This window comes from Triturus cristatus, chromosome 2_1, assembly GCF_964204655.1.
Source record: "Triturus cristatus chromosome 2_1, aTriCri1.1, whole genome shotgun sequence".
NCBI classification, from domain to species: Eukaryota; Metazoa; Chordata; class Amphibia; order Caudata; family Salamandridae; genus Triturus; species Triturus cristatus.
In genome coordinates, this window is record NC_140581.1 from 419,889,178 (window position 1) to 419,916,529 (window position 27,352).

Below are 27,352 nucleotides of genomic sequence, written 5' to 3' on the forward strand. Positions count from 1 at the left end.
GCCATGAGCGTCGCGGGTAGAGTACCTATGCTGGAAACCACACTATACTGGGAACTATACACCAGAAAAGATCTATGCTTAGAATGCCATGAAATTGGCACAATGCTGGAGAGGGTGTGGAGGGACTCGTTCCATACTGCACTGGTTATAGCATTGCTCCAATTAAAAAGATACAGGCACGATGAACTGATTGATGTTTCTATGTTTGCGACAGAGATCCCACAATTTCTGGCGTAGGCATTGGTATTCTGAATAGGCATATACGTACCATTATGATCCCCAAGCGGGAAGCTGATAACACTTTCTCTGTGCGCCACTAGACAGAATATCACCACCCTGCAGAACTGATCTATCTAAGTGGACACCCCTATACACTTGGGAATCAGGCAGTAATGCCTGGTGAAGAGATGTAGGGATGGGCACATAGTGGATTTCCAGATATCTGGGAATGGAACCCGACCAGTTTTGGGGAAGCAAATTAGATTTTACGTAGGAGAAGGAGGAGGGCTTGCTGGAGGGATCCACGGTCTATTATACGGTTCCTACAAATTTAATAGCGCTGTGTATTAGATCAACAAAACTTTATAATATAGGGACTAAGGGGTATATTCACAAGAACGTGTGATAACTACCGCAAGAGTAGCTTAACGCAACTCTCAACATCGCAGCCCATCGTGGGAAAATAACCCCGTGTCAACGTGGAATTCACAACAAGGCGGTACCATGCGATAGTCTGCCGAAACCACGGACAATGTCTGCGACACAACCACCTCGATGGAGATAAAAACACAAACCACAACACCAAAAAACCTGCGATGGGCCAAAGTGCGATGAGGAAATCAGCGATAAGCAGTGCCAGGCCTGCAACACACACCTGGCCGGTGGGAAAAATCTCCATAAAAGTAGAAAAAAACACCCAAGCACCATGGAGGCAGCCGGAGCAGGTGAAGAGGACGAGCGCAACCCCACAAGCACCCCGGACGACCAGCACGGGACCTCGGGGACAGGAAAGGGCAGGGACAAGAAGAAGAGGAAGACGAAGTTCAGTCCGCAGGCGAACAGGATCATAATCACGGAGGTGATGGAACACCATCAACAACTGTTCGTCACCTTCAACGTGTCATTGGGCACCAAAACTGGAATATGGCAGACATCGTGGACAAGATGAATGCCGTCGGAGAGCACAAGAGGACAATGGACGAGGTCAAGAGGCGATGGAATGGCATCAAGCAGAAGACCAAGGAGAAACTCACTGCCAACCAGAAGGCAGCAATGCAGACTGGAGGTGGGGGCCCAGCGCCACAGCTCGAGCTGGGTGACATGGAGGAGCTGGTGTTGACAGTCATCAGTGTGGATACTGTGGCCGGAGTCAGGGGACTGGACACTGCTCGACAGGACACAACACAACCGCAACAGGGTGAGTGACCACCAGGTACTGGGGGGATGGGTGGAGATAGCCACGATGGCACACATGCACAATCAAGCACAGTGCACACCCTCAATGGCTCTGGGTCATCGCCCAGATCCACAGACTGTCACAATGTACAATGCCATGCTGTCCGAATGTCAACATGTACCATGCTCTACATACATGTGGACACATTGCAATACACCATCTCCCCTTCACATTGCAGGGCCACCGTCAACACCCCCTGCAGAGCAGTCCCAGCCACTCTTCACTGGTGACGAGGACAACACCAGCATCGACACACAACCTAGACATCATTGACATCATCCGCGACTCACCTCCAGGATAAGGGCTGACCAGCTGCATCGAGGAGACCCCACCCACCACCCAAACCACCCAGCAGGAGGTACCCACGGCCCCGCCAGTCTCCCAAGACCCCCAGGAACAACACATGGCCTTCCAACGCGGTGTGCTGGAGGCCCAGATGGAGACAGCTGAGCAGGTGTGGGTGGGGTTCGACCTCATGGCTACCAACCTGGACGCCATCCATGGGTGTCTAGGCCTGCTCCATGGCCTCCAACGAGCCCTGACTGACATCGCTGGAGTCCTGACGCGGAGAGAAGAACACCTGTCCACTCAGAGGGGCTCCAGCGATAGCAGCCATGAGCTGGCACACATGCGGAGGCTCATGGAGGACAAGGTGCGGATGGAGGCGGAAAGGATGTCAGACACCACTGTACATCAGCGAAATGTAGCTGGGATCTACCATTCCCTGCAGACCATCATCATAGCATTGCTGCCACAAGGCATGGCACTGATGAATGCTGCTGAGCCACACCATCCACATCTCCGCCCCCTTGTGTGTCAGTGCCCCACAGTGTGGCAGGCGTATCCACTCCGGCACCTGATGTGTCACTGCCACACAGTGCCACAGACAACCCTCCTCCGGCCCTTGATGTGTCACTGCCACACAGTGCCCCAGCCGGTACTGCAACGCCCACAGGTGGGGCAGAGCACATATCCGGGGACGAGGACGTGGATGGGTTTGTGATCAGGAGGCACTACCATTAATTTCCGCCACCTGGCCTGTTTCTGCTTGGTGCCGCACATGGCCCCATCACCTACCACTGACCCTCGATACACTCCGATGCACTCACCCTGGACAGTGACATGGACTGCCATATCCTGTTTGATGACCAATGACACGGCGACCACACTGCGGACTGTACCCTACCTCTTCCGCAGGACTTGTCATCCCCGGATGGACTCTGGCTGGCCCTCCATGGGCCCATATTGTGTAGTGTGCTTGGCATTGCCCTGTACCACTCCAGCTGCAGGACTGCACTGGATGTGCAATAAACATCCAGTGACGCACTGCTGTGTTATGTCGTTCATCATCCATGTATGCATGCGTGGGTGAATGTAGGGACAGTGATGCCCCTTGCGTAAATGAGGCTCATCATATGGGATGCCATTCAGAATGTGCTACATAGCATATTGTGTACCGGGTCCCGTGAACACTACAACAGGGACACACGCATCAGTCACTTCCATGTCCGGACATGGACTGAACCACGCCCAGATCCCACATGTCATTGTTGCAAGCCCTGCGCTGGTCTGGCGTACGGCAGACCAGACCACTCCTCTTACGCTCCGAGGGGGGGCCCTCATTGCTACCCGCTGCAGGCGTACTCGCTGGTGGTGTGCAGGTCACTGGTCTAGTTGTCCGCATGTCACAGCCACTCCCTGAGGGCAGGTTTGCATGCACACCACACTCATCCGGCACAGGCGTCACAGGCCATGTGACTAGGCCAACATAAGGGGCCGCCGATGTCACATTCCCCTCTGCCGGTGGTGACTGGATGACGGACACTCCACGGTTCTCAATCATAAAGGGCATATGAATTGTTGCACACAGGCTTAGTGGCACCCGAGGCCTTGCGTCCATCACGGGCCTGCCACTACGTGGCGCTGACTGGGCTTGCACAGGGTTAGTGGCACTTGGAGCATTGCGGCTGGCACAAGCACCCCGCCACGGGAGGGTGACTTTGGGTGCACTGAGTCAGAGGCATCTTAAGCTGCTGAGCGGGTGTGCAGCCTGCGATCATGCCCCGTCCCGGCGGTCCGGACAGCACAGATTTTGTGTGCCCTGCTGGACCGCAGTGTAGGCCAGAGCCAGCGGGCAGTGCGGGCCTACCGCCACGTGGCGTTGCTTCCGGGATCACAGAGTCGGTGGCACCTATTGGGCTGAGCAGGTGTGCAGCCTGCGATGAGGCTAGGTGCCCTGGTATGTCCTCTTCCATGGAGTAATCAAGACCCAGCACCAAACGTGAGACCTGGCGGACTGCGGAGCGGGGCGGCATGGTGTGGAGTGTGCCATGTCCGCGGGCACCGGGCTTGTGGCCTGCAGCGGCACGTGGTGGGACCTCCTGTCTGCACGCCGGTGGCGGAAGGTGAGCAGTGCAGCCTGGATGTGCATGGGCGGGCATGCTCCGATGGGCGGCAGGAGGCGCTGGGGTGCCTCTGTCTGGGTGTGCATGGGCGGGCAGGCAATGTTGTCTTGTGCGATTGTGTGTACTGTGCCAAACATGCATCTGGACTCTGTTTCAGATGACGGGTCTGTCTTTGATGTGTGACCTAATGGACTGCACTACAAGCCGACAAGTGGTTGGAAACACACCGGTGGCAGCAGGTGAGCAGTGTGGCCTGGGTGCGCAGGGGTGGCGCTCTCTCTCTCTCTCCCCCTCTCTTCTTCTTCTATCTCTCTCTCCCCATCTTCCTCTCTCTCTCTCTCTCTCCCACTCTCTTCTTCTTCTCTCTCTCTCCCCCCTCTTCCTCTCTCTCTCTCTCTCCCACTCTCTTCTTCTCTCTGTCTCTCCCCCTCTCTCTCTCTCCCCCTCTTCCTCTCTCTCTCTCTCTCTCTCCCACTCTCTTCTTTTCTCTCTCTCTCCCCCTCTTCCTCTCTCTCTCCCACTCTCTTCTTCTCTCTCTCTCTCCCCCTCTTCCTCTCTCTCCCACTCTCTTCTTCTCTCTTTCTCTCCCCCTCTTCCTCTCTCTCTCTCCCACTTTCTTCTCTCTCTCTCCCCCCCCTCTTCCGCTCTCTCACCTTTGCTCTCTCTCTGTCCTTTGATGTGCGCAGGACTCACCTTCTCATCATGATTTTTGTCTTGCAGGCTGTGACCTATGGATTGGCCCAAGGGGAGCTGCAATGTGTCTTCATTTCATTTCTGTGTTCATTTTAATTAAATTTGATTTGTTGCTTCGGAAATGAATATGTGATGCCCAATATCGTGACAACACATGCATGTCACCACTTGTGATTCTGCGACATCATGCGTATAATTTTGTACTTTATTGGGTGTAGCTGATGTGGCATGTCTTTGGTCGGGGGGGCAGGTAGGGAGGTCCTTGGGGTGGTTGCGGCGGGTGTCGTTTCCCTTTCGGCCCTCTGGGCTGCATGTTCAGTTGCCCGGGTGCACCTGTTGTTCTTCAGGCGTGGATGTGGGCTGTGCTGCCTTTTGTGGTGCAGGCTGTGGTCCGACTTAGCACCAGGTCAGAGCAGGTGTTATTTTCCTGCTGCTACCGCGCCTTATCGCCTGTTTCGTGTTCTTATCGCAGTTCTGTCTGGTCGCTGTGAATGTTGTGGAGTGGTGTTGTCGCGGCTTTTGGCACAGGAACGCCTACTCTGCATCTCATTAGCGATAGTTGCGGGGGTCCTCGTGGCGATGTTTTTTGCGGCTGCTATCGCAGGTAAACTGGTGCTGTGGGCTGTTAACACCAGCTTGTGAATGGGGCGATAGATTTATCAAATCTTTGGCTGCGATAAAGAGCCGTTAACTCGGTGATAGTTCCTTGTGAATATGCCCCTAAGTCTTCTAATATCAAGAAGTAAATGTTGGCTCTGCTAGCTCACAGTACCGCAGAAGAACTCCTAAACCTTTAAAGTTATAGATGCTGTCGGCAACCTCAAACAGGCCACTCTTATTCACAAGAAAATTGTGGAAACACATCTAACACTTTCGTTTGTCACTTTTGCATGCCCAAAAATTAACAAAGAGAAAAGACAATAATACATTTTCAAATGTGTACTGAAAAGATCTAATCCTTGTAAGTAAAACATAAACTGCAATAATTAGAAAGATGAGACACATCATTGTTAAAAGCATTATTAGAAAAGTGAAAAACACAAACAATTCAACCATGTTAATTGTTCCAAATGTTACTCCTATCGAGAGCATGATGGGAGTACTCTTCTGCCAACCCAGTTGGAATGATCTAACCCCCATACCTTGCTGTAATGTTTTAGGAAGTCGGCCTCAGTGCATTAACAAATGCACTCCATCTCAGTGTGCAAGTCTACACATATCTCTGCTTGCGCAGCTATCTTCCTTCTTAGGCTGAATGTTAGGCCTGCAGAGCTGCCTCTCATTCACTGCTCTCAGCAGCTTCCATGATAACCCCAGTGTGAAATGCATCTCCCTGAATTCAAAACGGACACTGTTTAGATAATAAAAAATACAGCCTTATCTCATTCTGCAAGACACACAGAATAACATATTTTCTTAGTCTGGGAAAAAGAGTTGTGTCCTACCAGCACATAATAAAACAGGGACATCGCATTCTAATATGTCTCTGAAACTAACAGTGCAGAATACATAACAATGTCTACCAAAAATAAATGTGCGTGTGGCATTTTCTCGTGTTAGTAAAAACATGTTCGAACCACCATCTTAAAAAGATACTAAGTTAAAAAGAAAAACTAAAATGGAGACTAAATATAATCCCTATAACAGGCTCTTGCCTCTGGTTCTGCCCCTCTTTTGTTTGATCAGCGGAATCCGGAGCCGTTGGGTTTGCGGTTGCAAAGGCTGACACTGATAAAAGTAAAATCTTGTTTGAAGCCTCGAAAATGCTGAAACTGGTTGTAGTCCATGGTTGGTGGGAGTTATTGAAGCCCAAAGGAGTGGGTTGTGGCTTTACTTGCCTTGGGTCATTCTAAAGAGGAATCAGCTTTGTACCCGAACAGGCACGTTGCATTGGAAGGAAAGTCCATTAAGTTGGCCTGCGTGTCAGCGAAGACACCTGAATTCTAAAGCCAGGTGTGTCGCCTCAAGGAGACAGGGGTAAGCGCCATGGAATCGGTGGTGAGCAAATTTGATTTGATAATGTGGTATGATGCATTCTAGCCATCTATCAGCACTTCCTGGAAGTTGAGTCTCATGTCTTCTGGAACGTGGGGTGTTATCATCCAGGTCATGTCCCATGAGTCATGGCTGCAATGTGCTAGGTGAAATTGAGAGACTTCAAAGCCATGCTACCTGCTGAGTAAGCCTTTTTCCCCCATGACTGGAGTCATTTGGATTTTCTGTCTGCAGGAACAGAGGGGAAGGTGCCAGATGATTGTCCCAAGGAGCAGGAGGCTTGGATAACCAAACTTTCTGATGATAGATAAGCTGAGAGGAAAAATGGGTCCATGGTCCAGGGCAGTAGCTTTTTCCGCTAGCCTGGTGACCAATGGTGCTACGGTGGGTTTTTCAAATGCTGTCATGACCAGGTCCAGCAACGCATCATTGAAAGGTAGCAGGGATTCTCTGGCCGGTGCAGCAGCAAGGAGTACTTCAGTGAGGACATTTGTTTTCACTTTAACTGTTTGGAGCTGTACTTCCAGAATTTCAGTAGCCTTCTTCACCAAGGTATCGTCCTTTGATGCAGAAGGACATCACCTCTGGCATAGGAGGTCCTGTGGGAACACCCATCTCTATCTCTGGAGAAGTATCCAGTGAGGATGACAGGTCTGTCAGCTCATGGGCTGTTTCTCCCCCATCATTGTCGCCGTAGGCAGACAGGTTCAAAGGATCCGAGTCAGAATTAAATAAGTCATGAATTCTCAGCCTGTATTCTTACTCCCACAGGAGTCTCTGTGCCTCTTTTCTTGAACTGTTCTGTGGCACTGCTTTGCAAAAAAGAGTGGTGACGCCGGTGGAGCCATACCTGGTGCAGGTGATGGAGGTGGTAGCAGCATTGGTGGCTTCTGTGGCAGAGCCGGCATGATGTGCATGACTGTGGCGCTGTGTATCGGTACATGAAGAGAAATGGACAGAGGCATTGCATCTGTTTTGAAGGGATAGTTCGGAATGGCTCCATTGCAATGGCAAAGAATCTCATTAGGAACGCTGCCCGGTCTGCGCCTGAGGTTTTGTACTCCAAGTATGGGTTCAGCGTTGGGGAAACGATAAGCCCGGAAGAGCTGGTAATACTGGTGGTGGAGCCAGTGGCTTTGGAAGTGTCTCCGAGCCGGGTCCTGTGAAGTCACTGGGGCACTGGTGCTGGGCTGCTCCAACACTGGTGCCAAGGACGAAGATCCTCTGGGAAACCGAGGGCATCTAGGTGGCTTACCTTTTCTGTGTTACTTATGTTCCTCCATTTCCCTGAATAATGTATGGGTAGTGACCTGGAGGATGGCCCTGATCGAGGACGGCTGCGCCTATCATCACGGGCCCGGGCCATGAACAGTGTGGCCTTGCATTCCTTAATGGCCTTTGGGTGCATGCTGAGACAGGAGTTCCCGGACAGGAGGCATGGCCCGACCCAAGACATCAATGCCATATTGAATAGAGGTTAGTTATTGACACCTGTCCCTCACAATCCCTACAGCAGTTGAAGCCCGAATGCTTCAGATGAAATATCTGTACTGCACTTCTAGAATTCTTTCTGAGGAAAAATCACAACTCTCTAGAGAGAGTGAGCTTCATATCCCCATCGAAAACACAGAAAAAACAGGAATTTACATTGTTGCACCAGGGTGAACAGCATATGGTTTCAATTACATCATATGATGCCAATTTTGGTATTAATGCAGATCCAGTCTAACATCTGGGAAGATTCTACAAGAGAGGAATCTGCAGGTACGAGTATCCATCAGAAATTACAGTCCTGAAAGCAAATGATCTGTCGCTTATGGGACAGCATAAGTCTGAAATCTAAGATAATTCTACAGGTGAGAAATCTGAAGGTATGAGTATCCATCAGAAATTATAGTCCTTGTTAGACTTGGCATTTTGGCGTGGTTTACCCAGACATTTTGCCTCTACTTCCTGTATTTTTGATGGTGTGCTGGATTTTGCTGGCTTAGATGGGCACTTTGCCACTGCTGATCAGTGTCAAAGTGCAAGTGCTCTCTGTGTAAATTGTTATTACAATTGGTTCTCCCTGATTGGCATATTTGATTTAGTGATAAGTCCCTAGGAAAGTTCACTGAGTGTGCCAGTGCCTGTAAATCAAATGCTACTAGTGGGCCTGCAGCACTAATTGTGTGATCCACATGAGCAGCCCTGAAAAGGTAACTCAGACCTGCCACTGCAGTGTCTGCGTGCAGTTTTGAACTGCCATGTCGACCTGGCAAGTCCACCCACTTGTCAGGCCCTCATCATCCTTTTTTTTACATGCAAGGCACCCCTATGGTAGGCCCATGGTACCCCCATAGGCAGGGTGCAGTGTATGTGAAAGGTAGGACATGTACTGGTGTGTGTGACATGTCCTGATAGCGAAATACTGCCAATTCCGTTTTTCACTTGTAAAAGGCAACCTGTCCCATAGGATAGAATGGGGAAAACTTTGTAACATCTTACAAGTATAACTTCCCATTGGGACAAGCTAGAGAAATAAAGATAAGGATCTCTGAACTCTTGGAAAATATGGTTTTTAAATTGTGTGTTTGAAAATGCCACTTTTATAAAGTATGCATTTTCATGTTTAACCATTCTCTGTTTGTCTATTGATTGTCTGGTTTTGGAGTGATAGGTCTCGGAATGTGCATTCCCTGAAGACAGCCAATGGGGGGTTGAGGTGAGCCTGGCCTTTCCTGGATGACTCAGAGCTGAGATGACTAGACCTTGGCTGAATTTAGAGTAGTGGGAGAAGTTTTCCTTGCACCTGAATAAGGCCGGTCTCCCTTGCACAATGCTGTCTCCACCCCCTGTGGTCATACTGAAACCAGTGAGGAAAGAACTGGTTGGGACTGGGCTTAGAGATCCTTGTACAAAGAGAACAAAGACATTTTGCGGTATAAGTATTAGACCCAAAACCCCAGAACTTTAGATTACTTCTGGACTCAAGAGGAATCTTTGCCAAGGAGAAGAGCTGAAGAACTGTGAGGAGGAGTACTGCCTTTTTGCTGTGTGCTGTATGGGGTTGGCCTGCAGTGCTGTATCTGCCATGGAAAGGACAAAGACTGGAACTTTGCTGCGAACCTGCTTGAAGAAGATCTCCATGGCCTGTGTGTGCTGGCCTCCTGTTCTGAATTCTCAGGGACACAAAGACTTCACCCCCAGCTACCCTGAACTCTACTGCTGAGAGTTCTGACCTGCCAGAAGGTGCCTGTTCCAGTTCTGTGCCTCTGGAGGTTGTTGCTGCTGTTGGGAGCCGGAAGAAACCTGAAGAACTGAAGAAATTGACGCATCGATCTTCTTGTGGCTGTTTTTCACAATGCAGCACCTTGCATATATTAAAGTATACAAAAATGTGATGGATGGAATACTTGAATTAACCTCAGCTGCTGATACGTACTCGGTGTAGGAATACTGCCCCACTTGTTAGACTTATTGCCGGCATCCTCCCATCAACTTTTGTTTGCTTGACTATGCATATGTCAGCAAATGTGAGAGCAAAAGAAATGCCTTTGTTCGCAAGGCATAAAAATAAACGTGTTAAGCAGACATTCCAAGACAAAGTTATGTTGCTTGCTAAATGCAAGAAGGAAAGAAATCTTTTTTAAATGTCCACTGATTATTATGTCCACAACAGAGTTGCTGAGTCGTAAAATGGACTTTCAATATGGTATTCTCATCATACTCGTAGTTTGTAATTTTTTATTTTTCACATGCGTGTTGTGATAAGAATACGGATCCTGTAGAGTTCGTACATGTGTTTTATTGTCAGATGTATTACGGAATATAACAAAGCATGAAACTCTAGGTCAAGTGCTGTTCAAAATAACATAAACATGAGCTGGAATTTCCTCTTGTCAACATATAATAAAATAATACTTAAGGTTCGCTGGTACATCAAACATCATGAAACCTGCATCCCAACAATCTACCGCTAAAAGTGCACTAGTCCACCTAAAGATGACATCACCAGAAGGGAAGGGCAAGAAATACAAACACACTGAAGAAAGTAACAGCTATTTGCACAATGGAACTTTAACCTCTCCCTTTCTACTTCTGAGGCAATGTTTAAATGCAGGCTGGAGAGAAAATCAACGGAATCCTAATAACAGAATTATTATTACCTCTCTTTGCAGTGGGTACATTGGCCCTTTGTCGTCAACTGTTTAATTTCCACTGCCTTTTTGTGTGTCCCACCAGGTGGAAAAGAAATCTCGCTATAGGATAAATACTGATTCTCATGAATGGCCTGCCCCCTTCCCGGGTCAGCCTTTTCATTCCCCGTCTGACTTGCTGGAATACCCTCAGACTGCCACATTCCTGTGCATCTCAGTATGAATCAGTCCATCCCAGGCTAGCTACCTAATGTCAAATGCTGGCAGGAAAGTCCCACTTGCGAAGCACTCTCCACTCGGCTCCACCGGCGCCTTGTTTACGGCCCAATTGTAATGCGGGCCTGAGTGTACCTGCAGCTTAATTATTTTCAAGATTTCTTACATTTTATTTGACTATACTACAGTTCTTGTTGCAGAGCGGTCGTTTTTTTCTTCTCAACAAAGTCAGTTTAGTACCCTTTTGTTTGAGTCAGTCAGTGTCAGTTGCCTCCCTACTGCTCGTGTATTTGAGATTAACTCTCAAATTACCATTTGTGGCTTTTTATGGCTATTTGAAAGATGTAGGTAGAAGAGTGCTACGAAGACGTTACGTCAAGCTGCTATGGAATAATTTGTTGGTGACATACTGGCATTTCTATGACCTCTCCTTCATCTTTTACCTGCACGTGAGCCAAGGGGATCGGCTCAAATTTGATTTGAAAGCCCAGCATATCAATAGAAACTCAGCACCCTGAATCTTGTCAAAGTTTACAATGGATGCTATGAAGTAGAGATTAGCAGATTGCATAGGACGCGAGACACATGTTGGCATTATTAGCTCTCTCCTTTTTTAATGGACGCCTCTTGTCCCATTAATATAAAATAGTCTTCAATAAATAAATGACACCATCGATTTTTAGAAACTCTTGATAATACATAAATCATTTCTGGCCTCTAAACTGTCCAGTTCGTATCACATTGAACAGTGTCAGAAGGCTACACTGTATTTGTGAGGTCATGTGCCTGTCCCGGATGAGCTAATACCCTCATTTCTTTTCTTGTCACTGTCCTCTATATCTATAGGTCACAAAAGTCATCACTGTCCCCTTCCATTAATGTATTCCCATGTATGCTTTCCGGGACAAAGTAATAGCGCTTCAAGGCCACACTATTAGGTTCGGGGAGCAACATACATTCAAATGACAATGATGTCTTAGTTTGTCTTCTTAAATTGCAGAAGTGAAAGTTTTGAACGAGGGAGGTGGTGTTGACCACAACTATGCAGACTCCCATCTACTAATAAAAAATGTATTGATAAGTGCCATAGGTCAAGAGCAAACCACTTACTTCTTCTAAGGATTCAATTAAGTAATCTGTACACATTAGCAGTCATACAGGTCAGTCAACCCCCCCCTTCCTTCTTTTCCCATCAATCATAATACGCCTCCCCCCAGCCTGGCTCCACAGAGTTACAAAGAGGAGGCCGGTCCTTATATAACCTACTCGATTAGGACAGTGATGGAAAACTGATGTTCCTTCAAAATCTCACTCATTTTCAAAAGCACCTGGAGTCTGGCTGCTTAACTCGTGGCTCGGGAAGCTTGTCTCCTCCACACACACAACTTTCATTCATGAATAAGGTATTCATTTGATATAATCAGTTAGAATTCACATCAGCCAACAGGCTCATAAGTCTGTCTCGAGGGTATAGTGGGTGGGGAAGTGCCAACCATTTAATTAGCATTATTAAGACTTGGTAAGGGAATAAATACGTCAATGTAAACTACTGTCGATTTTATGTATTGCTGATAGCTAAATCACTAAGTAATCTACTGCAGATAACATCGTAAGTGAAATCCTGTTCTTCTTCCCAGTTTTTTAATTTGCTTTGGTTTAAGTGTATTAGTTTTAAATAGGCGTTTTCAAGCGCCCTACAAAACTAGATAAAAGTGAACCCACAATGTAAGAAAAAAAAATATTCAGAATAACTCATATTTTTACAAATCACACTCTTTTAAAGAGGTTTCCATCGAACCAAAATCTTAAAGTATCAATGGAAATGGGCAAAAGCAAATGTATAAAACTGTGCATAAATGTATAAAACATGGGTAACAGATTGTTAAAACATTTACAAGGAGAGTTTACACCAAATTCAGATAGAATTTCGTTTAAGAGAAAGAAATGGAGGGGTATGAAACACGAACAACAAGCATACCTAGTAATAAGTACTGCGTTGTCATGGTGGGCGATCCCGTTCTCTGGAATGGTGTTTCCATCGCTTTGGTGGGAGAGGATGGATTTCTGCCACTTACAGAAGCTATCGAGGGATTTGTCCGCATGGTGGTTTATCTCCAAGTTTGGCTGCAATACAACATGCATACCAGAAATGTTCCAAACAGATTACTAAAGTCAGTATTTAAACCTTCTGATGTCTACAGAGGGGCTATAATTAGCGGTAGTTTTCTAGGAATAATCTCTTCCTGCCAATTTGTATCTCTATAAAACCTGACCCACGGTCCACTAAGTCGACTACTGAGCAGCCATTCTTTCAGTTTCAAACGCAATTATGAATGCCAATGCCGCTACTTTAATTTCTTAACATATAAACACACATGCACCATAACTGAACTGCACTGCTGAAATCCCTCCAAGTATGCAGATAATATTAGCTGCCATCTATATTTTATTTCGGATACAATATACAATGACTGTTCCATTAAGCTAAGTTATAATTGAGGTTTAGTGGCCTGACTGTGCATAGCTGCTCAAAGCAACAGTTATCTTAAGGAGCATACTGTGGGGCTATATAGTTAAAGGCTGTGGGGTTGGGGTGGCATTGGGGTTCAGCATAGAGTTCGGGAGAGATAAATATGTATTTAAAAACATCTCAGTCTGCTTACCTGATCTTCCGTGAGGACTATCAGACGTGTCACTATAATATTCACAACGTTTCCGAGGCTGGAATCACGATAAAGTTTGGCAACCTGACCTCCAGAAAAGAAGAAAAGACACAAAGTCAGACAAGAAACACCGATTGTGGTGGAACAAAAAACAGCGTTAGGTTCTTGAAGCGAGTACCAAACGGAATGCTTTGCCAAGCTGACAAAGATGACTTAAATGATTGCGCGCTGCTCCACTGAGGGTCACACGTTTGCGTTCGGTGCCACCTCATGTGTGTACTCTGCGGAATGATCTCATCCTGCAGAAACAAGAGTGGGGAGTTCCTGCCCTGTAAGGAGACGAGCTCTCCAGTCTAAACAGCAGGGCCAGACAATGCCTTGTAATCCCTCTGCCTTGTCATTACAGGGTGACATCACAGCGTCGAGGCCTGTCAGCTCCAAGCCGACTGTTTTTGAGTCAATAGCCCGGAACGTTTTATTCAACCGCCACCCAATTCAAACATTTCATCCTGACCCATGTTTCATTTACAGGCTCCAACAAAAAGCAAATATCTGACATTGCAGCCACCTGATTACAGACCTGTCCCCTCTAACGTATACTTTCAAACAACATGAACTCATAGGACTATTTTAAAGGCCTACCCTCTGCGCACATTGTGACTGAATGACAAATAAGGAAACCACGTTGTAATGCTATGCCTGTGTGAAAAAAGAACAGCATTTTTAGTGCTTCTCATACATTTAAGCATTATGTAAAGTACTTCCGATGTGCTGCTACTGATACTTGGATTTCGTTTTCCTGCCCTGGTTTTGTCTCTATACTCCATAGTCCTCTGCAGGCCTCGTCTGAATGATCAAGGGGGAGTTTGCGTGAATGCGTGCGTTGTTCATGACAGGGCAGGCCGGAATTGTCGCTTAGAAAAGTTCACAAACATTGTTATTTAAAGTTCCTTATTTTTTCCTTTCATGTGATTGATTGGTGCTCTTAGGAACCCTTGATATACTACATAAAGAAAATGAATAGGATGAAAATAGTGAGAACAAGCCAGGCGTGGGTCAGAAACGCAAGCTGCACATTCTTTAAAACCGGAATTGCCCTCTAACTTTCACTTGCTATAACCTATCAATGGGTATCATCAATTTACCTTACTAATTGCGCTTTCCTGTATGAAGGAACCTGTGTAAATCGGTCAGTTCTGGATTCAAACGTATTTGCAATCAGAGGTCAATATTTATTAACTGCAAATAGTCTCAGTTAATTTTTGCTGGTATAACTATTTTATCAATAACATTTGACACCTTTCCTTGAAACTGTTAAGCATTTAACTTGCATGGTGCAGACTTTGATTGCTGCCACTGAGCATCTATTTTGAAGGTTTGAACGTCTTCCTCATGTTTCATGCATCCGTTAAGCGTTTTCTACTACTGTTCATTGATTCTACCCAAGTCCTGGTGGGATCTGAGAACAATTAGGATTGTGTGCTCTTCAATTTGGTGGTGAAGTGTATTCATCCGTTCCATCAATAGTCGTGGGATACCCTATTCACTGGCTCAACGGTCTTCCTTCTACAAGCTTTTGTTTGATGTACATTTATAAAAATGTACCTCCTCAAATAAAATTCTTCACATCTGCTTCCTTAACCAACTATGTCATCATTATCGTGGAAAAACAAGACTCTTTACTGTTTCTCTCCCCTCAGAAATATGTAGCCCTTTAAATGGCCAGATATTTCGAATCAGAGAGTAGCAATACTCTCCCATTAGAAAAAACAGGTTACTTACCTGTACACTGTGGTTCTCCAGTATTGAAATCTTTCATAGATTGACATGCCTGACTCTTCCCCGTCGTCATGGTGGGAGTCCCACGGTTCGTAATTAAGCAGTACTATAGAAATACATTAGGAATCATTGATAAAGAAAGTAAATTGCTAAACCAATCTATATCTTTATAATAGACCCAAATTGCAACCAATCAGAGACGAGCCTCAGACCCCATCTTCCCTGCAGAGCCACCATTCCTCAGATTTCCAGCACAAGTGTGACTAAGTAAATAGTCCTATAAGGTATCATGTGGCAAGCCCAAACGGAGACGTCGGCTGGCTGCATGTGAATCTATGAACGATTTCAACGCTGGAGAACCACAGTGTACAGGTAATTAACTTGTTTTTTCTCCAGAATTAAAAAATTCATATATTGACATGCTTGAATCAGAGTAGTTAGCAGTAAATACGTTTAAATGAAAGCAATTAGGCGAAGACACTTCCTTATGGAGCACATATTTTTAAGAAAACAAAAACACAGCCTAGAACTGCCTCAATATCCAGTAGTAACCATACTGAAAATAAACATTATATATATATATATATATATATATATATATATATATATATATATATATATATATATATATATATACATATATATATATATTACCTACTGGCGGTCGCCAGTAGGTAGTTATAGTTAGGACCACGTTTCCATAGGAAAACCTCAACATTCTATTTTGAATAACTTTGGCGCCGGTCGACGAATCCTCGCGAATTTCTCAAAATAGGTGGGGCGCTACGCTCCGCTCCTACCCTGAAAGTCTCGGGGGGATCCGTCAAGCGGGGGCTGAGATAAAAGGGGGGTCCCAAAACGCGTTTTTCCCATGCATTTTTCCATAGGACCTTTAGAACGACCTACAGCCCGAACGGCTGAACAGAATTACTAGAAATTTGGCAGAGAGGTAGTCCCTAGGTCAAGGAAGTGCCTTTTGTAGGTTTGGTGTAAATCTGTTCAGTAGATTCTGAGAAAATAGCCTTTAAATCAATATATATATCTGAGCCAGCTTACGGTACGCTTACCGTACGCTTACGGTAAGCGTACGGTGGCGTGCGCGAGCGCGATTCTGATTGGCTCTTAGATCTTAGTAAACATTCGAATCGGCCGAAACCAGGAAGCGGCGGCCGCCATTTTGTGTATTTCACTCTGAAAAAAAAGAGTGAAAACAAAGAAAGGGGGCAATGAGGAGAGTTACAGACCCCCTAACAATTGTAAGGGGGTCAAAGAAGGACAGAAAAGTACAAAAAAAACATTTATTGATTTTAAAAAAAATCACGGGGTACGCGTACGGTAAGCTCACGGTAAGCGTACGGTAAAAAAAATAAAAATAAATAAATGAAAATCAGATTTAAGAGTTTAGAAATTAGGGAGCTCTAAAAAGAGCTGTTGTGTTTATGGAGTCATTTTTTTAGTGGTACTTACAAGTAAGTACCGATGCAGAGTCTAAGGTTCAAGAGGAAGACTCTGTTCCCTTCATCATTGAAGTGCACACCATCTCCTCTATAAATGTCTTGCATGTCGTAACGCAAGTTGTTGTGGTAAATGGCACCCATACCATAGTCACGGAGGAAAGCAGAAACAGATTTGTTGACGTGCTTTCTTGCTTTGTCAATCTGTGGACAGAAATGATTGGACCAGTTCCATTTTTGCCTTTGGCATATGTTGGAAAAAACAAAGGCAGTTTTAGGGAAAAGTGTAAACAGTTGTGCAAAGGTGTCCTTCATAAGCATTTCCAGACCTACCCCAGTCAAAGTGCCTAGGTCATTGCCACCACAGTGCACTATTATGAGGTCAGGGTGTTGGATTTGCATGAAGGATTTCACCAATGGCATCAATTGGTGCCACTTTAACCCTCTCTGACCAATCCATTTAATGTCTACATTTGGCAAAGCAAGGTCTCTCACCATATCTGTTTTCTCTGCAAACTTTTCACTCCAGAAGACATAGCTGTGCCCTACAATCCACACTGTGAACATCTTCAAAGGAGAACTGGATGCACTCAGGAGGTGTCTTTCAGTAGAATGGCAATATGAAAATAAAGACAGTTTGGAAATGGAGGCATACATATTTTTTACAAAACAAAAAGAACTGATTGGCTGTTTCATACCATTCTAGAAAAAAAACTAGGCTGTATGTGAAAATTAATAGAAGCATGTTTTGTATTGGTACAAAAAAATGTGTAACCAAAGAACAGTACTATGGATTTGCAGTTAGGATTGAAAAGTCAAGCACTCTTGCTCTGTGGAATTGAAACATTGTGTGTCGAACTTCTGACCTAACTGCACACAGCAGTGTTCCATGAGCTGTTGCTATGGTAGCAGGCAGAAGTCAAGTTGGGGGAAGGGTACTAGGCAGAAGTCAAGTTGGGGGCAGGGTACTTTTGGAAAAGGGTTGGTTTTCAACCAATAGAAATGTGTCATTACATTTGAAAAAAAGGGGGAAGCACTGAGATTTGAAACTTACATGTATATGTGTGGAAAAATAGAGGGAAAGTTTGCCATTATCTGGTTCTGCTGAGAGGAGAGAGGTGTACAGAACAGAGATCCTGGCTCTGATAATCTGCTGTTTGAGGGACACATTTCTTTCACAACTAACTAAATTTAAAGGTGAGTTTACAGTTTGAGAGGGGATGTATGTGGTAACTTAAGAAATGAATAATAGAAATGGGAATTGTTTTTGTTGTAGTTACACATGGTGGATTCATAATGTGTCAGTCTGTAAAAGAGATTTTCACTTGGCCCGAAAAAAAAAGAGCAGTAAGTGTGCTTTCAAATTGGCAAAGAAATTTCGTTTTGGGACTAATGTGAAAACATGACTCTGTGTCCATAGAAGAATTATAGGCAGAAATTTATTGCGTCTTGCTCTGGTGATTTCACAGTTGCAGTAGATGGAAAAGAGGAGCGAATTTTTGGGGGAAGAAGCAGAGGGTTAGCACACACCCATGTGCTTGCCATGTATAGTCATGCACAGTAATTAGAAGCGAGTGGGGTTTTCAGGTTTAAGTCTGTAATGCAAATACATTCAGCATCACTAAGGCTGGTTGCCCCTGCTGGAGTGTAGGCAGTCACAGAGAATACACACGGTGGTGGTCTGAAAAAAAAACAGCTTGGACATGTGCATTTAAATAAATTTAAAAAAAAGGTTTCAGAATGTGTCAGTCTGTAAAAGTGATTTCAAAGTGTAAAAAGAGATTTTTACTTGGCCCAAAAAAAAAAGAGCAGTAAGTGTGCTTTCAAATTGGCAAAGAAATTTCGTTTTGGCACTAATGTGAAAACATGACTCTGTGTCCATAGAAGAATTATAGGCAGAAATTTATTGCGTCTTGCTCTGGTGATTTCACAGTTGCAGTAGATGGAAAAGAGGAGCGAATTTTTGGGGGAAGAAGCAGAGGCTTAGCACACACCCATGTGCTTGCCATGTATAGTCATGCACAGTAATTAGAAGCGAGTGGGGTTTTCAGGTTTAAGTCTGTAATGCAAATACATTCAGCATCACTAAGGCTGGTTGCCCCTGCTGGAGTGTAGGCAGTCACAGAGAATACACACGGTGGTGGTCTGAAAAAAAAACAGCTTGGACATGTGCATTTAAATAAATTTAAAAAAAAGGTTTCAGAATGTGTCAGTCTGTAAAAGTGATTTCAAAGTGTAAAAAGAGATTTTTACTTGGCCCAAAAAAAAAAGAGCAGTAAGTGTGCTTTCAAATTGGCAAAGAAATTTTGTTTTGGCACTAATGTGAAAACATGACTCTGTGTCCATAGAAGAATTATAGGCAGAAATTTATTGCGTCTTGCTCTGGTGATTTCACAGTTGCAGTAGATGGAAAAGAGGAGCGAATTTTTGGGGGAAGAAGCAGAGGCTTAGCACACACCCATGTGCTTGCCATGTATAGTCATGCACAGTAATTAGAAGCGAGTGGGGTTTTCAGGTTTAAGTCTGTAATGCAAATACATTCAGCATCACTAAGGCTGGTTGCTCCTGCTGGAGTGTAGGCAGTCACAGAGAATACACACGGTGGTGGTCTGAAAAAAAAACAGCTTGGACATGTGCATTTAAATAAATTTAAAAAAAAGGTTTCAGAATGTGTCAGTCTGTAAAAGTGATTTCAAAGTGTAAAAAGAGATTTTCACTTGGCCCAAAAAAAAAAGAGCAGTAAGTGTGCTTTCAAATTGGCAAAGAAATTTCGTTTTGGCACTTATGTGAAAACATGACTCTGTGTGCATAGAAGAATTATAGGCAGAAATTTATTGCGTCTTGCTCTGGTGATTTCACAGTTGCAGTAGATGGAAAAGAGGAGCGAATTTTTGGGGGAAGAAGCAGAGGCTTAGCACACACCCATGTGCTTGCCATGTATAGTCATGCACAGTAATTAGAAGCGAGTGGGGTTTTCAGGTTTAAGTCTGTAATGCAAATACATTCAGCATCACTAAGGCTGGTTGCCCCTGCTGGAGTGTAGGCAGTCACAGAGAATACACACGGTGGTGGTCTGAAAAAAAAACAGCTTGGACATGTGCATTTAAATAAATTTAAAAAAAAGGTTTCAGAATGTGTCAGTCTGTAAAAGTGATTTCAAAGTGTAAAAAGAGATTTTCACTTGGCCCAAAAAAAAAAGAGCAGTAAGTGTGCTTTCAAATTGGCAAAGAAATTTCGTTTTGGCACTTATGTGAAAACATGACTCTGTGTGCATAGAAGAATTATAGGCAGAAATTTATTGCGTCTTGCTCTGGTGATTTCACAGTTGCAGTAGATGGAAAAGAGGAGCGAATTTTTGGGGGAAGAAGCAGAGGCTTAGCACACACCCATGTGCTTGCCATGTATAGTCATGCACAGTAATTAGAAGCGAGTGGGGTTTTCAGGTTTAAGTCTGTAATGCAAATACATTCAGCATCACTAAGGCTGGTTGCCCCTGCTGGAGTGTAGGCAGTCACAGAGAATACACACGGTGGTGGTCTGAAAAAAAAACAGCTTGGACATGTGCATTTAAATAAATTTAAAAAAAAGGTTTCAGAATGTGTCAGTCTGTAAAAGTGATTTCAAAGTGTAAAAAGAGATTTTCACTTGGCCCAAAAAAAAAAGAGCAGTAAGTGTGCTTTCAAATTGGCAAAGAAATTTCGTTTTGGCACTAATGTGAAAACATGACTCTGTGTGCATAGAAGAATTATAGGCAGAAATTTATTGCGTCTTGCTCTGGTGATTTCACAGTTGCAGTAGATGGAAAAGAGGAGCGATTTTTTGGGGGAAGAAGCAGAGGCTTAGCACACACCCATGTGCTTGCCATGTATAGTCATGCACAGTAATTAGAAGCGAGTGGGGTTTTCAGGTTTAAGTCTGTAATGCAAATACATTCAGCATCACTAAGGCTGGTTGCCCCTGCTGGAGTGTAGGCAGTCACAGAGAATACACACGGTGGTGGTCTGAAAAAAAAACAGCTTGGACATGTGCATTTAAATAAATTTAAAAAAAAGGTTTCAGAATGTGTCAGTCTGTAAAAGTGATTTCAAAGTGTAAAAAGAGATTTTCACTTGGCCCAAAAAAAAAAGAGCAGTAAGTGTGCTTTCAAATTGGCAAAGAAATTTCGTTTTGGCAATAAAGTGAAAACATGACTCTGTGTGCATAGAAGAATTATAGGCAGAAATTTATTGCGTCTTGCTCTGGTGATTTCACAGTTGCAGTAGATGGAAAAGAGGAGCGAATTTTTGGGGGAAGAAGCAGAGGCTTAGCACACACCCATGTGCTTGCCATGTATAGTCATGCACAGTAATTAGAAGCGAGTGGGGTTTTCAGGTTTAAGTCTGTAATGCAAATACATTCAGCATCACTAAGGCAGGTTGCCCCTGCTGGAGTGTAGGCAGTCACAGAGAATACACACGGTGGTGGTCTGAAAAAAAAACAGCTTGGACATGTGCATTTAAATAAATTTAAAAAAAAGGTTTCAGAATGTGTCAGTCTGTAAAAGTGATTTCAAAGTGTAAAAAGAGATTTTCACTTGGCCCGAAAAAAAAAGAGCAGTAAGTGTGCTTTCAAATTGGCAAAGAAATTTCGTTTTGGCACTAATGTGAAAACATGACTCTGTGTGCATAGAAGAATTATAGGCAGAAATTTAAAATGTAAATATGTGTACTGTATTATAAAATGGTTTAAAAATATTAATACTTTTTTCTTTTTTTTCAGATCGATATAGAAAATTTTCGTAAACTACAACCATTTTAAAAACTATTTTTTAAAAAAACAAATGAATAAATATTTTTTTGAGTAAGTAAGGTAAGTCAATAGTAATAATTGTAGTCTCTCAAGGACCTTGTAATGTGATAAATGATTTTTAGTGTTTTTTTAAAAAAATAAAAAAAAAGGTACGCTTACCGTACGCGTACGGTAAAAAAAAAAAAAAAAGTTTTTAAAAAAAAATGTAAAAAAAAGATGAAAGATAAGGTTGGCTCTTAAAAGAACCGTTGTGTTCATGCAGGGACAGAGGAAAGGAACCATGGGAAAATCATTCAAAGCTACAAATGTGCTGATCTATTTTGTTATTCACTAGGGAAACACTGGTCTCCCTATAACAAATTAGAGCTTTACAAAATGTGCAATGAATATCAACCTTCCGAAATCGAGGGTTCATTTCCAGAGGGCCAGCAAAAGGAGATTCTCCCCCCACAGATGAAGGGCTCACCTGAGCTGCAGAAGAAGGAGTAAGCTCTGCAGGTGATGGTCCAGGCTGAGCTGCTGTGGATGTACTGGCTCGTCTTTCTGAAGAGTTACCTCCAAAAAGATGTGCATGTGTCCTTTTGTGTACATCCTTGAGGTGCCTCATCATGGTGTGATTCCCAAAGGAATACTTCTTGTCAGGTTTACCTCTAGAAAGTACACGCTTACACAGCTTGCAAGTAACTAAAGGTGCATTCACCTTTTGCTGGCCTTCTGGAAAAGTAAAATAATCCCAAACATAAGAAGGTTTTACTTTCCTCGCTCTCTGCCTCAAGACAGTGCTGCTGGTGCTAGCCTCACTCTCAGAAGAGCTCTGCTGTTCTGCCATCGTATCCCAAAGACAAACCAGCTCCTTCTCCCAAGGGATCACAAGCAGAAATGAGGGGAATGGGTGTGGTGTAGGAGAGTTCTAGAACTGAAAGTAGTTTCAACCAATCAAAAGTTGTGTTTCATGATCACATGACCAACCGTACGCTTACGGTACGCTTACGGTGCGCTTACGGCAAAAAGTACGCGTGCGCGTAAAAAAGACACGCGCTTGCGCGCATGCGCATAACAGTCATTTCCCGGCACTTCCGCGTAACGTGCGCGTGTTGCGTAAGCGCGCACGCGTCCCACGCGCAGTACGCGCGGCTACGCAAAGTACGTAACTATACGCAAGCAGCGTAGATAGTTTACGGACGTTGCGTAAACCGTACGCTTACCGTGAGCTTACGGTACGCGTACTATAAAAAAAAAAAAAAAAAAAAAAAAAAAATATGGAAATAAATTTTACTTGTTTATTTTAAAAAATTTATTTAAAATAAATATTTAATGATTTTAAAAAATTAAGCATAGTCTTTATAAAAGGTAAAAAATTAAATTAAAAATATGTTTGAAAAAAATGAAGAAAAAAAAAAAAAATAGCATTTAAAAAACCTTGCAAATTCACTGAAAAAACCATGGGTTTCACACACGTTATAGTTAGGAATTAGCATTTAAAAAACCTTTGAAATTCACTGAAAAAACCATAGGTTTCACACACGTTATAGTTAGGAATTAGCATTTAAAAAACCTTAGAAATTCAGTGAAAAAACCATAGGTTTCACACACGTTATAGTTAGGAATTAGCATTTAAAAAACCTTAGAAATTCAGTGAAAAAACCATAGGTTTCACACATGTTATAGTTAGCTGGACATTTTACTCGTAAAAAACCAATGAAATTGCCCCGTTATAGTTAGTTCAGCTAACTATAACTCGCGCGCCCGCAATGCACTGCTGATGACGTCACATATTACATCACTCATGACATGGTCAGTGACATCACTCATGACATCACTGATGACATCTCAAATGACATCACTGATGACATCACTGATGACATCATCCAGTGAATGTGTGTTATTCTGAAAATTACATATGTTTTATATATGTATATCTCAAGGTCGATGGAAGAATAAATGGGTATATAAGTGTCTAAATGGATGATTTGTTTTTGAAAAATTGATTGTGTAACTGACTGATTAAGTGTATCTCTCACTTTGTGTATAAGTGGCTGCATGGGTTGGTGAGTAGCTACATGGGTGTCTATATAGGTTATTAGTTGTTTTTTTGAGTATCAGTCTGAGTGTCTGTATGGTACGGTGGGGGGTATTACGTAGTGCATAGATGCATGAATGAGTGACTCACTGTTTGTATGTGTTGAAGACAGCATGTGTGCAGGACTGTATGGGTGGATGAGTGTGTGTATGGGTGTGTTAGTGAGTGAATGACTGTCTCAATAGTGTCTTCAGGAGTAACTACATATGTTTTAAACTAGTATATGTGAGTATTGGTGTATATATGTGAGTATATATGAGAGGGAGAGATTGAAAGAGTTCCTGTATGAATAAGTATGTGTTTCTATAAGTGATTGTTTAAAAGACTAAGTATGTGTAAGTTTCCGTAGAAGTAAGTATGGTGGTGTGTGTATTACTGTATATGCAAGTAAATGTATGTTTTATTCTTTATTAGCATGAGTGACTATGTGTGTGAGTAACTCTATGGATGAGTGGCATTGTGTAACAGGATGTATAGATGTATGAGTACATATGATGAGTGAGTACATGTATGAGTGACTGTATAGGACTGTTGGTGAATGAGTGGATGAGTATGTGGATCTTAGAATTACTGAAGAGGTTGTTGTAACTGGTATTGGTATGTCCATTGTTTTGAAATTTTTAGTCTCTATTTTTGAATGTGTGTATCAAAGCTTATATTAAGGTGAGAGGAGGTCTGCCACTCTATCACAAGGATGATGTCATCAGTGATGTCATCAGTGATGTCATTTGAGATGTCATCAGTGATGTCATGAGTGATGTCACTGACCATGTCATGAGTGATGTAATATGTGACGTCATCAGCAGTGCATTGCGGGCGCGCGAGTTATAGTTAGCTGAACTAACTATAACGGGGCAATTTCATTGGTTTTTTACGAGTAAAATGTCCAGCTAACTATAACATGTGTGAAACCTATGGTTTTTTCACTGAATTTCTAAGGTTTTTTAAATGCTAATTCCTAACTATAACGTGTGTGAAACCTATGGTTTTTTCACTGAATTTCTAAGGTTTTTTAAATGCTAATTCCTAACTATAACGTGTGTGAAACCTATGGTTTTTTCAGTGAATATATATATATATATATCTACATATCTATATAGAGATATATATATATATATAGATAGATAGATAGATAGATAGATAGATAGATAGATAGATAGATAGATATCTATATATGTGTCTTATTTAGATAGCACAGCTCTACAAAGAGAAACACAAAATAAACATAAGAAAAAATGTCTTTACAGATATCTCAGGACAGCCTGTCCTACTGCTGCATCATTCTTCCATGCGGAATCCAGGCAGTAGTGCTTGGTGAATGGAATGAAAGAACAAGTTACTTACCTTCGGTAACGCTTTTTCTGGTGGATACAGTATCTGCCTGTGGAATCCTCACCTTGTGAATATCCCCTGCGCCAGCAACATTCGGAAACTTTTGTAGCTGTCCACGCCGATGAGGACGAGGACGACGTCACAGAGGCACGGCTTCGCTCGCGGCTCCACTGACGTCACTGGATCCGTAAGAAGACCTCGTCGGCGTGATGACGTCAGTTCCGCCCTTTTTTTCCATGCCTTCGAGGCACACGGATGGACTGACAGCAATATATATACACAGTATACACAGTACATAATATACAAAACACACACAGTGTGGAGATAATATAGGAAGGCAAAAGAAATAACACACTGCCTTTGACAGTAACAAATACATTTTGAAACACCATCATCAGAATTGTAGGTATACAAGGGTGGACAACGGGGAGGCGGGTGGGTCAGTGAGGAATCCACAGGCAGATACTGTATCCACCAGAAAAAGCGTTACCGAAGGTAAGTAACTTGTTCTTCTGATGGATACATCTGCCAGTGGATTCCTCACCTTCTATACCAGAAAGTCCTGAAGGACGGAACGAGCAAAGTGTCCGTCCCTCCTCACCTCGGAATCCAAGCAGTAATGCTTCGCGAAAGTGTGGAGGGAGGCCCAAGTTGCCGCCCTACAAATGTCCTCCACAGGAACACCTCTAGATAAGGCAGATGTAGAAGACTTTGCCCTGGTAGAATGAGCCCTTAAACCCTCTGGAGGTTCCTTACCGGCCAAAGAGTAACACATCTTTATGCACAAGATAATCCATCTGGAAAGTGTGCGCTTGTGCACCGCTCTGCCTTTCCTGCAGCCAACAAAGCCCACGAAGAGCTGGTCGTCCACTCGAAAGTCCTAAGTCCTTTCAAGGTAGAAGCTCACCGCCCTCTTAGGGTCCAAGCGGTGAAGCCGCTACTCCTTCTTGGAAGGGGGAGGATAGAAGGTAGGCAGGGTAATGGATTGCCCCAGATGGAAAGGAGTTACCACCTTAGGCAGAAAAGCAGCCCTGGTCCTTAGTACCATTCTATCAGCATGAATGGTCAAAAACAGGGGTTTTGAACTCAGAGCTTGAAGCTCACTTACCCTCCTTGCCTAGGTAATGGCAACGAGAAAGACCGTTTTAAAATATAACAGCCTTAAGGGACACTTGTGCAAAGGCTCGAAAGGAGAACCCATTAGGTAAGTTAAGACAAGATTTAAGTCCCATTGAGGCACAATAAAAGTAGGCGGAAACTTATTGGTAAGGCCCTTAAGGAATCGTAAAACAATAGGTGACTTAAACAAGGATGGCTGATCCGGTAAGCAAAGGAAAGCCGACAAAGCCGAAAGATATCCCTGCACAGTAGCTACAGCAAAGCCTTGCTGAGCAAGAGAAAGAGCAAACTGAAGGATGTTGGATAAATGAGCCCTCAAAGGATCAATAGATTCCTCTCCACACCAAAGAACAAATTTAGACCACCTATAAGAATAGACAGATTTGGTGGAATGACGCCTAGCAGACAAAATAACGTCTACCACATCAGACGGGAGAGAAAAAGAATTCAGATTGCCCCGTTCAATCTCCAGGCATGAAGGTGTAAGCTCTGGAGGTGGGGGTGTAGACCCTGCCCCTCCGACTGCGAGAGGAGGACTGCCCTCAGAGGGAGACGGAGCGGAGGGCACGAGGAGAGGTGGAGAAGATCTGTGTACCACATCCTTCTTGGCCAATCCGGAGCGATCAATATGACTTGTGCCCGGTCTTGGCAAATCTTCCTCAGAACCCGAGGAATCAAGGGTATGAGAGGAAACGCGTAAAGGAGTTGTAAGCTCCAACTCAACTGAAACGCGTCCTCCAACGCTCCCTGCATCGGAAACTGGAGACTGCAGAATGACGGGCAGTGAGCGTTCTCGTGAGTGGCAAACAGGTCCACCCGATGAGTTCCCCACGTCCGAAAGACGTGACGAACCACCTCCGGATGGAGCCTCCACTCATGGTCGGCGGAAAACTGCCGACTGAGACTGTCTGCACGCACGTTCAGAACACCGGCCAGATGATATGCCATCAGACAAATCTTTTGATCCAGAGCCCAGGACCAGAGATGCAGAGCCTCTCTGCAGAGACAATGCAATCCCACTCTTCCCTGCTTGTTGACATTCTACATCGCGGTAGTGTTGTCCGTCAGAACTTGAACCAACTGACCGCGGAAGGAAGGGAGGAAGGCCTTGAGCGCCAAAAGTATTGCCCATAATTCTAGAAGGTTGATGTGAAGCAACCTTTCCTCTGGAGACCAAAGACCCTTGATCTCCAGATCCCCCAGATGAGCACCCCACCCTAAAGTGGATGCATC

General features: G+C 44.0%; 1 protein-coding gene across 1 annotated transcript in view; it reads right to left on the reverse strand.

Annotated features, from left to right (window-relative positions):
* ADAMTS6 (ADAM metallopeptidase with thrombospondin type 1 motif 6) overlaps positions 1–27,352 on the reverse strand; it is a 1,840,341-nt gene that overhangs the window by 1,372,352 nt on the left and 440,637 nt on the right. Inside the window, exons 6-7 of the mRNA XM_085631708.1 lie at positions 13,568–13,651; positions 12,883–13,028 (exon numbers count right to left, since the gene is read on the reverse strand). Of these exons, the coding sequence (XP_085487834.1) occupies positions 12,883–13,028; positions 13,568–13,651 (230 nt within the window). The remainder of the gene's footprint in view (positions 1–12,882; positions 13,029–13,567; positions 13,652–27,352) is intronic.